Source organism: Thunnus thynnus, chromosome 5 (assembly GCF_963924715.1).
Source record: "Thunnus thynnus chromosome 5, fThuThy2.1, whole genome shotgun sequence".
Classification (NCBI taxonomy): domain Eukaryota; kingdom Metazoa; phylum Chordata; class Actinopteri; order Scombriformes; family Scombridae; genus Thunnus; species Thunnus thynnus.
Genome location: NC_089521.1, coordinates 21,342,877 through 21,354,045, shown reverse-complemented (window position 1 = coordinate 21,354,045; position 11,169 = coordinate 21,342,877). Strand labels below are relative to the sequence as shown.

Here is an 11,169-nt window from a genome sequence, read left to right as displayed (position 1 = left end):
AACGATGAAGAGATTACTCGATAGACATAAAATTTATCGGGAACAATTTTGATAATCAATAAACCTCGAAGCATTTTATCAGTGAGTGATGACAACGTGCTCGTTCCACCATTTGGGTTCAAACTAAAGTATCTCAACAACTACGGGACAGATTGAGATTGAATTTGGTGCCGATATCCATGGTGTCCAGAGAATGAATCCTGATGAGTTTGGACGTCTTCTGTATCACCGACAGCAGCTCAAACATTCATGGTGCCCCGATGACTTTGTGATCTGATGAATTTTCCTCTTGTGCCACCATGAGGTTCACCTTTGTGGTGTTGAGTGAAATGTCTTGACAGCTATTGGATGAATTGTCATGAAATCTGGTGCCGACACCCTTAAGACGAACTGTAATCACTTCAGTGACTTTTCATCTAGCGCCAACATCACATCACAGATTTCAGTTTGTCCACTGACTTTGGTTTATGACTAAATATCTGCCAAACTAATCACATTCCCATCATCCTCAGCTGTACTTTGTGTTTAGAGCTAATTGGCAAATATTCACATCGTGTTTAGCTCAAATCACCTGCTGTGCCTAAATACAACCTCACAGCTGATGCCGACAGAATTAACAAGCTCATTAAGAGGGCTGGTTCTGTTCTGGGAGTCAAACTAGAGACTCTGGTGGGTGTCTGAGAGGATGAAGCTGCATGCCTCTTTAGAAGGACATCAGAGCCCACGCAGCAGGAGACTCATTACTCCTCGGAGCAGGAGGAGATCCTTTCTGTTGCTATAACTCCTCACTTTGCAGGGAGATCACCTAAAAACCCTTTCAGTAAAAACAATAATTTGTAACATTCGACGGGCTTAAACCAAATATGTGCGATAAGTAATTTACTATGTACAGTGAGTGCAATATACGATGCAGTATCTTCACCCCATCTGTTTTTGCTTCTATCAGTACTGTGGCCTTCATTCTATTATTTCAATATTAATATAAACTGTCAACCCGTCACTGAAAAACTACATTATTCTATTTTGCAGTCACATGTCTGTGGCTGCACTGTGTAAATATTTTTATTCTATTTCTTATTTTGAGTTTGTTCTCCTCGTCTTCCTCTTGCTCCTCTTCTGCCTCCTTCTCCATAGTCTATCCATTACAGCCGCTACATGACACACCCACTTGGTTAGGTTCAGGTGTGAGGAGGGGGGTAGTTAGGGGTTAGGAGGACTGGGGGGGGGCGTGTTGTGTAACATGCCGTTGGGGTGTCAACATGAGAAGGTGTGTGTCCTGTAGAAAAGTGGGTGTGTCGTGCAGGGTGAGTCTGCAAGAATACAGCTAGGCCCTTCTCCTCCTCTTCGTCACTTAGCCTCCAGCACATTTTCTGCACTAGTGTGAAACTTAACAGAATCACACAGGCTGAGTGTTTGACAGATGAACATGTTTGTCTGGTTGATATTTGCAGCTGCTTTGTTTGGCCTTTTGTTCCGCTATGCTTACTTCTTCCAGGATCTCCAAGACGTCCTAAATAAATTCAAAACAGGGCGCCTTATCTTCAAATACATGAAGACTAATTACACCGTCCTCGACCGGTTTTTAGACTTGGTGGAGACGCAGCCACACAAGCCTTTGATCCATTTCAAAGATGAGACTTATTCCTACCAGGACGCAGATGAGCTCAGTAACAAAGCCGCCAGAGTCCTCCTGCAGACTGGACGCGTCAAAGAAGGAGACACGGTCGCGCTGTTCGTCGGGAATGAGCCGATATTTTTCTGGCTCTGGTTGGGTTTGGTGAAGCTCGGATGTTCTGCAGCTTTTCTCAACTCCAACATCAGATCCAAGTCGCTGTTACACTGCTTCAACTGCAGCGGAGCGAAGACCCTGGTGGCAGCTGCAGGTAAGATTTCATTCATGTTTTCAGAGGTGGAAGAAGAGTTGAGAGGATTTATGGAGCAATACTTCTAAAATACTCTGTTACAAGTAAACGTCCTGCATTCAAAGTACATTTAGCTGATAATACTTTTATTTAATTATGAAAACTAAAACTTTTCTCTATGCATAAGGCTCTATTATTGTTGCAGTACTTGTAATGTTGCCGCTGGTTGAGGTGGAGTTTATACTATATACTGTTAGTAATTTAATCTATATCAATACATTATATTTTATGAGCTGATATGTGTTTTATGCAAAATCTTAAAAAGTTAAAAGTGCAATATTTCCCTCTGATATAGTGGAGCATAAGTACAAAGTAAAATGGAAGTAGTCAATATGTTTGTACTGAAGTGAAGTACATGATGTCCTCAGTTACTTTCCACCACTGATGAGATCTAACATAAAGGTCTGTAATAAGGGTTTCAAGGCTGGACTCATGTTATGCAACCTGAAAGTAACAGTTCAAAATACAATTTACTATTTTGATCAATGTGATTGCAGTCCTCAGAATAAAGGATGGGTCTGCAATTTTTCAAGTCTCTCTTAAGACAACAGTGAACACCAACTGGGATTTCAACGTTGATTTCTAGTTGAAAACTGGGTGATATTTGGTCTGAACGTCTTCTCAACCAGCTAAAATGTGGTTACAACATCGACATATCACAAAACACACATTTGTTTAATCATTTTGATCATTTCTTCAGTTGTAGCTTGAGGGAGAGATGATATTGATTGGTGCGAAGGTATTTCTCCAAAGTCATATTGCACTGGAAGGTGAAATGTTGCCTACACGAAGACGTGATTTCAATGCATTTAATGTTTCACATACAAATAGTTTTATTATTTGTTTTCCAGAGAAAAAAAACATGTCAAATAACAGCGCGCAGGTCGGGACTTGTAGCGCAGCAAGGTTACATCACTGTCTCTGTCTCTCTCCTCTGCTCCGCTCTGCGGTGTGTCTCTGTGAATGTATAAAGATTTGCAGGTCTTTGTGTCTGGTGGAGCTGCGCTTTGGCTGAATGGTCAATGCAGTCATCTGGGAAACTGAGATTAAAGACCCTGTGAGACCTGGGAACCACTGGGATTTGCAGCAGTGAAATTTTTCATCCTCTACAATGTTCAAATAATAGCCTATCGTCATTTTGGAGCCTATCTAAGAAACCACATCCAAATTTCTTAGATGAAATATGGTCTAAATTTGAACATTGAACATTTAATCAATATCTTTAAATGGCTTTAAAAAGCTTTCACTTTTGAACCTCTTTTGAATGTCTTTTCACCAGTGACCATAGCTGTTTTTTAAACATCTTTTCAATGGGAAAAAGTTCACTGGGAACAGTCAGATGCCCATATGAACACTGAAACAGTGGAACTGTGTTGAGCAGAGACCTTACAGCTGCCAGATGACTAATAGCTTATGGATGGAAAGCTCCCCATTCTGTCAATGTACAAAGATGGCTTCTTGACTTCATAGACATAGCAAGCATGGAACAGTGAGCTGCCAACATGCACCAGGCAAATAGTCATTTCTTTGCAGCTGTAATTTCAGCAGAGCCATATTTTTTGGCCTAAAAATGCAGATATGCCATCATTTACCAGAGGCAAACTTCAGGAATGTGTGATTATTCTGTCGATGACATTAGATGAGGACAAGTGCATTTGGTGCAAGAAAGAAATGCAGCAAGGATTAATCAAAACATTAGGAGGAGAATACAGATTGAGAATACAGCATGCCCTCTTTGGTCATTCTTTATCTTTGTAAGTCCTTCATTTGCAGAGAACATGTTCTTTGGGTTTTATTTCCAGAGTTACAGGACGCTGTGGAGGAGGTCCTGCCCAGTCTGTTGGAGCAGCAGGTCACTGTTTTCATCCTGGCTGACAGATGCAGAACAGCAGGTGTGGAGAGCTTCAAAGACAAAATGAGCCAGGTCTCCTCTGAGCCTCTGCCCAAGGATTTAAGATCACATTTAACCTTGCAGAGTCTGGCACTCTATGTGTACACATCAGGGACGACAGGTAAACTGCATCGGCTGTTAATGTTCAGGATACCACCGTAAAAGGACGCTGTTTCTACACTTCATGCACCTTTTACCTTCTCTTCAACAGGTCTCCCTAAGGCAGCGGTGATCACTCATAGAAAACTGTGGGCCATGTCTTTTCTTCAGTCTACAGCAGGAGTGAACAACAAAGATGTGGTTTATGTAAGCCTCCCTCTCTATCACGTCGCCGGCTTCGTTGGACTCACCGGAGCCCTCCAGAGGGGTACGCACACATTTGGGTTTACATTGGACAAGCGGTGAAACAAAAGTTTTAACAGCATCAGTGATTAAGGTTGTGTTAAAGTGGACAAAACATGTTTGTCGTGATTTGTTTTTTTGTCATTTATATACTGTTATAATGTCGGATGTCTATGTTAAACATAGTCAAAGTTCCAGGTGAATGTATGTAAAAATGCTTCCTGCAAGTCAAAAGTCAGGGTTTCAGCCTGCTCTGAACCTCTACTTCTCCATCAAACTGATGTCAGATCGTTCATGCATGCCCACAAACAGCCGTCTGTTCCACAGTTGCTAAGGTTGTTCCACGGCTGTTCATGTTGTTCGCTCGCATATTTCAGATCCAATTCTGGCTCAAGCATGTGCGGATATATAATTGAGAAGTTTATTATTTATATTTATTATTTATAGTTGATAAGGCGTTTACATGCAACAGTATCCTGGTTTCTATTGGAGTACCCCAGGTAGCATCCAGGTTTCTCAAAACCGAGATAAGGTGTTTACATGTATAAAACATGAGCTGGATTTTTATGGATGTTTTTTATGAATGTGGACAAACCCAAGTTACAGTGCTGAACTCTTGTAGTTCTTTTAATGGGGTCCGTAGATTTTCTGCACACACAATGAAAACATTGTTTAACTTTGTTAAAATAACAAAGGTTTAAATTTCTGATAGCATTGCTGTAGTGGATGCCGATCGGTGTCTTGATATGAAAATAAACTCCAGGAACATGCTTCATTTTTTCAGTATCTGTACAAAATGTGCAGACTTTGACTACACAGGCGATACTTATTAGTAGGATCAATCATTATTGGTATTAGGATCTTTCATGGGATTTGTTGACAAGAAAAAATTAAAATATTACCAGTTTTATCCTTTAAGGTTGTTATTTGTCATCTTATTGCTGTGTGTAGGTATCACTGTTGTTTTGAGGAGTAAATTTTCGGCATCTCAGTTCTGGGACGACTGCAGGAAATACAACGTCACCGTCATACTGTACATTGGTGAAATTATGCGTTATCTCTGCAACACACCAAAGGTACGCACTGCATGTCACAGCACTAATATTAAAGGTACTGTCTCTCTAAAGATCACCAGGAATTAAAAAGTTTCCATGTTTCTTACAATTTTCTTCAATGACAGAACGTCAATGATCGAAACCACAAAGTGAGACTTGCAGTGGGCAATGGGATCAGGTCAGATGTCTGGAGGGAATTCTTACGCAGGTTTGGAAACATTCAAATCAAAGAGTTTTACGCTGCGACAGAGGGGAATTTTGCTCTGATGAATTACATCGGCAAGATTGGAGCCATTGGTCGAGACACCTTTTTCCACAGGGTAAAGTCCATGTTTCATTTCATGTCATGAAGTAAAAACTGTTAATCAATAAGCAATGTTTGGATTTTTTTTTTTGTTTGTTTTTTTTGTCTTGCAGAGGTTTTTTCCATATGCTGTGATCAAATATGACGTGGACAAAGAAGAACCTTTGAGGGATTCATCTGGTTTCTGCATTGAGGCTGCCAAAGGTGCATTAGTACCAGAGCTGTAGATTTTTATGGGTTTATGGTGCATTTATAGTGCACTTTACATTTATAATTAAAATTTACACATAGTGAGTTTGTAAAATATGAATGCCAATATTTTTTAAGACTCAATATCCTTATATTTGACATTTTTTAGGCTCAGAGAAATTAACAAACACATCAAGAAATAGAACAGGTTAAAATTTAACAGAATTTATCCCCCGTGGAGTAGAGAAAAATATTAAAGAAACCACTTTTAGACCATAATTTAGAGAAACTCCAGGACATACAACTGTTTTAAATGAACAAAGAATTTTACAAACAAAAAAAGCACTGACCATGAAAAAAAAAATCCAAAGTAATAGATGATTTTACATTATTTCCAGGTATTAAGATGTGGCCTGTAGGGGCTGCTTGGACCTTTTTTTTGTCAATATTTCTAAAATCCTGCCCATAGTCCTAATATGTGCTTTTCAGCACAGTATTCAGTGTCTCTAAAAAAATACTTAAAGATCCCCTTCAGACATGTTTTAAACATTACTATTATTTATTTATTTTTCCCACAAAAAAGCTCAGTCAAGTTGATACATCACACATCTTTAAGTTGAATACTGGACCAAGACTGGCTTCAAAAACTAGTTGTGATGTCTGAAAACTGTGTTTAACTTGGTTAAACTTGATTTTCGGTGAGCAGATGGAAATTTTCCACCTCCAGTAGATGAATGTAAAAACATCCAAGTAAAGTAACAATAAGCTTTAAATCAATTCTTATACCTTCTTATATCTTGCATCATCATGCACAGGGAATGTTTTCAAAACATAGTAGTTTGTTACACTGTAGTGTTGTAAAGATCTTGTATATTACACCACAAAAGAAGTGGTTTATTTTTTTTTAATTATGCTTAAAAATAGTGTGATCACACACACACACACACACACACTCTCACACTGGTTCCAGAGTGAGTACAGGATCGCCCTACATTTAACTTTCCTCAAAGTTTAGCTTCCTTGTATTAACTTTCCTCAGGTGAGCCTGGACTTCTGGTGTCTGAAATATCAGTGAGAGCTCCGTTCTCTGGTTACGCAAGAGACCTGCAGCAGACTGAGAAGAAGAGGCTGCATAACGTCTTGAAGAAAGGAGACGTGTACTTCAACACGGGCGACCTGGTTCTCATTGACAAAGATAATTTCATTTACTTTCAGGATCGTGTTGGAGACACTTTCAGGTGAGTCCATCTTTTGTTTCAGTCAAATGTAGCTTATTAACCCGATTGCGCACAGCCTGGATGTTTGTTTTTGTTATTGTCAACAGATGGAAAGGAGAGAACGTGGCTACGACTGAGGTGGCGGATGTCATCACACTGGCTGACTGCATTAAAGAAGCCAGCGTGTACGGAGTTGAGGTGCCAGGTAACTTTCACTGTTTATCTTTTTTTTTTTTGGTCACAGGTGCATCAGCAAAAAGTCTTAGCAGGAATAGTGAAGGTAACTTTACTTCAGAAACATGGACAACCTCAGCTTTCACTAAAAAGTCATCTTTGTTAGAAATGATTTAGCTGTTGACATCTACTAACACACAAACCCACTTTCAGCTGAAACTTCCCTCTGAAGCTCTGTGCAAATAAACAGGTCCAAACTGAACACTATGTTGCTGATGCAGTTAACATTGATGTGGAGTATCTTGTTAATGTACTATGATTATAATTTTAATTAAGAGTAGATTAGCGCGGAGAAGCTAAAACAGCTCATTCCTTGTTTATTCCAGGATCCAAACCCTGAATCTGTCACAACAGACTGATGAGGACAGTCCAGTTTCTGAAGCAAAGAATATGCAGCCTTTTTATCCCAAACTTGAAAGACACAAAAAGTCTTTCCTCTGCAGCTCAGTATCATATATTCTATTGTGCATCAGTCACTTGTTTAATGGAGCATTCAAACTATATCTGTCAAATTTAAAGTCAGTAAATATCTTATGACCGCCTCATATTTACCAGGTATTTGCACTGAGGTGGTCAGTCAGTTGAACTAGACCAATAAAAATACAACTACAGGGTGTAGATGGTTAATGATAGATGTAGACTGTCCGGTTCCAATTTGCACTATAAACTTGGGTATAATGGAGGTTGCCTCCCAGTGTTGTTTACACATCTTAAGTCAATTGAGGTCAATTTCTTCATCATAAACTTTGACCACAATATTTAACAAATCTGTTACTCAGTGAGACCAATCTGGGGAGAAGGAGCATAAGGTTCATCCTGGCTCTCCCTTTGTGGACTGTGTCTCTCAGCGAATCCCACCCCCTGAACTGGGACATAGTTTATGTAAAGTTCCAAAGGATAGTGGGGCAACACAGAGGATGAAGTTCAAATAAATGAACTGTGACCTGGATGGGGTGGACAACATGGCTAGACATGTAGATTGCAGCATGTTAGGACACACAACTTCATTCAGAGGGAACCTAAACTGAATCGACAACAATGAAAGCAAACACTTAACTGCATTGACAGAACAATTAACCTGAACAAAAGCAGCTAATTATAGCAGGTATCAGCGACACCATGTGTGTTCAGTCTGGCTGAAACCCGACACTGATGCCCATGTGACCACCAGTTTGCCCAGTACCACCAGCACTGTGACTCTATCTAGATTAAAAGGGCACTCCAGCATTTTAGTAGTAAAGATCCCCTCCAGACATGTTATTAAGCATAAAATAACAATTTGTGTCCTATATGGTTTTACTACAAAAAAAATACAATTACCTCATTAAAATCCTTAAAATGACTCTACCCCTTAACTGCACAAGATATCTCCTACTTCCCTGCCAGGTCCATTCTGTGTTTATGCACTGAAGGCTTCAGTTTTCCACATCACACTTGTGTAAGTTGCATACCGGACCACAACTGGCTCAAAATTATGTTAATTAAGAAAGGTGGTTTTTGTAGTTAAGACCTCCTTTCTTCTCTTTGTTAATTAAGAAAGGAGGTCTTAACTAAATAAGGAGGACTTGTGAGAGACAGATTAATAGAAGAGCGGACAGAATCTGTGCAACAGAGGGTGAGATTTTGTGCCGAGTACGGGTCAAACTCTGGAAACTCTGGATCCTACATTTCCCATAATGAAACGCAATTGCATCTTTCATTAGACCCTTCTACCTGGTCAAAACAAAACAAAACAAACAAACACATGTCCCCAGTTTGTCATGCAAGCTTTCTGTTATAAAATTGTCTAAGCCCAAACAGAAGTAACCCTGATGACATCACTATGACATCATTAGGGTTATTTTCCCCATTTGAAGTTCCTCCAGAGCCACAAAAGATACACATACACATTATACAACTGGTATCACAGGCTGAGTAGTGCTCGTCATGTTAACTAACTTCATGTGTCAAATTGGTGTAGTGGCCCTTTAAGAGGAAGTCTTCAACAAATCTGGATGAACATTTAATCAAAAATGCTTTGCCTCAGTAAGTTAACGTCCCCTGATATTTTTCTTTATTTAATTTTCACAGGTCAGGAGGGGAGGACTGGAATGGCTGCTGTAATTTTAAGAGACGGACAGATGTTTGACTCTGCAGATGTTTTTAAACATATTGAAAACTTCCTGCCAGCCTACGCAAGGCCACGTTTCATGAGGATTCAGGTACGTTTACTGCAATTATCTTATTTTTACAAAGCATTCTGACAATTTCAGCCGTGGTATTGAGAGCCATATTTGATTTTTAAATGTAAAAAAAAAACAAACAACCAATACTTAATAATACTGTGATTGGTTACAGAGTTCCTTGGAAGTTACAGGCACATTCAAGCATTTGAAAGTGAAGCTGATCGAAGAGGGCTTCAACCCCGATAAAATAAAGGACCCAGTCTATTTTCTGGATGAAAAGGAAAAGAACTATGTCCCACTCACACTGGATATATTCAACGCAGTTACATCAGGGAAAATGAAAATTTAAAGTGGTTTTTGTTGCCCCTTTGTTCCCTCTGTTAAAGGAAAAATCCACCTGCTCACACATCACTGTAACACATCACTCATCTGTGACGTTCAGTGCATTTGAGGGTTTATTTTGTGATGAAGGGTTATAATTTATCATTGTGAAGCTAATGTCTGTATTTGCACTAAAGCAGTGATTTCATACATATATCTAAATAACTTAAATTCTGCTTTACAGAGATCATGGTTGACTCATCTCATTACTGTTAATGTTTAGAAACATTTGTAACACATTGGATTTAATAGTAGTTTACTTAACCGACTGGTTTGTTATTGCATAATGGTGCATAGTGATGCATAAAAACTGTATTTTTCATGTACCTCAATAAACATTAATCAGTGTCTTTTCAAAGCACAGTTAAGTTTTTCAGATCGATATGACCCACCAGCTCCCAGAGTAGAAATTGCTTTTTGACTCTCTGGTCGGCTGCAGGGTGACCCAGGTTGTGGTGCCTCTGGAGCCGACAGAGGATCAGACCTTGACAGCTAAAGACACACACAGGGGACTGAAGTCGGGCAGCTCAGACAGTGGGAACAACCTCATTAACCACACGATCACAGATGTTAAAAAGGGGATCGGGAAGAGGAAATTATCTCAATTCATTCAACTTTTATTATAATGCAAATGAACCGTCCACCATATCACAAATAATTTTAATGAACAATCTGTGATCCCTTTCCTCAGGGGTTTTCTTGACAGGACGAGACCTGACCTGACCTGTAGAGACTGTCAGAGGTGTTGATTTAACTTCATGGTCATTTCAAGACAGTAGTTTGTGATTTTAGCTAAACATCTACCAGTTTCAGCGTTGTTGAGTGTCGATATGTGTGAAGCTTTATGACTAAGATGATCCTTTGACTTTTCTTCTAATGCCACACAATCCTTGACAAAATGCATCAAACACACTTTCCCCCTTTGCCACAATATACATATCAAAATGTAATGCAGTGTTTGTCAGCGACACAATGTCAATGTAGGCAGCGAATGCATGAAACCACAGTAACAAACACAGCTGCACACGGACATGTCATACAAGTGTATAATTGAAAACCACCTACAGCTTTGTGTGTCAGCTTTTGAAATCCACCATCATTACAAGTGAGATTTCAGCAGTGGTGGAAAAATAACTAAGGACATTTACTCAAGTACTTTACTTAAATAGAATTTTGAGGTACTTGTACTTTATTTGATTATTTCCATTTTATGCTACTTTATACTTCCACATCAGCACATTTCAGAGAATGAATGTTCTTCCTGTTTTCAATAGTGTGTGAGTCAGCCTGATTTGGTTCCTCTATCCTTTATAGATATTTTTCAGACACATTCAATGATCCACACATATAACACCATTTGTGTTAATAATTTGCATCCTCGAAAATGTAGAACAACTCTTTGTCAATGTTTTACAGACAAATTGAAGATTAGAGCTCATTTAGTGAGTTAAACTAAGTTGTATTTTGTA

The 11,169-nt window shown here is 39.2% G+C and overlaps 1 protein-coding gene across 2 annotated transcripts; it reads left to right on the top strand.

The window, feature by feature from the left end:
• Positions 1-719: 719 nt before the first annotated feature.
• LOC137183196 (long-chain fatty acid transport protein 2-like) lies at positions 720-10,058 on the top strand. 2 transcript variants are annotated; one of them, XM_067590081.1, is made up of 11 exons: positions 720-820; positions 1,496-1,883; positions 3,725-3,934; positions 4,025-4,180; positions 5,107-5,231; positions 5,336-5,530; positions 5,628-5,718; positions 6,743-6,941; positions 7,028-7,125; positions 9,225-9,355; positions 9,492-10,058. In XM_067590081.1, the coding sequence occupies exons 2-11, from the start codon at positions 1,550-1,552 to the stop codon at positions 9,666-9,668; spliced, it is 1,716 nt and encodes a 571-aa protein (XP_067446182.1). In that variant the 5' UTR covers positions 720-820; positions 1,496-1,549; the 3' UTR covers positions 9,669-10,058. The 2 variants fall into 2 exon arrangements, with proteins under 2 accessions (XP_067446182.1, XP_067446180.1); XM_067590079.1 differs by lacking the exon at positions 720-820 and having other exon boundaries at positions 1,312-1,883.
• The last annotated feature ends 1,111 nt before the right edge of the window (positions 10,059-11,169 follow it).

What these genes read in the sequence shown, in the direction of transcription:
- LOC137183196 (XM_067590079.1), top strand. Translation starts at nt 1,421, where the DNA reads ATGAACATGTTTGTCTGGTTGATATTTGCAGCTGCTTTGTTTGGCCTT. An exon ending in GACCCTGGTGGCAGCTGCAG is followed by an intron (nt 1,884 to 3,724) that starts GTAAGATTTCAT and finishes TTTTATTTCCAG; the next exon opens with AGTTACAGGACGCTGTGGAG. An exon ending in GAGACACCTTTTTCCACAGG is followed by an intron (nt 5,531 to 5,627) that starts GTAAAGTCCATG and finishes TTTGTCTTGCAG; the next exon opens with AGGTTTTTTCCATATGCTGT.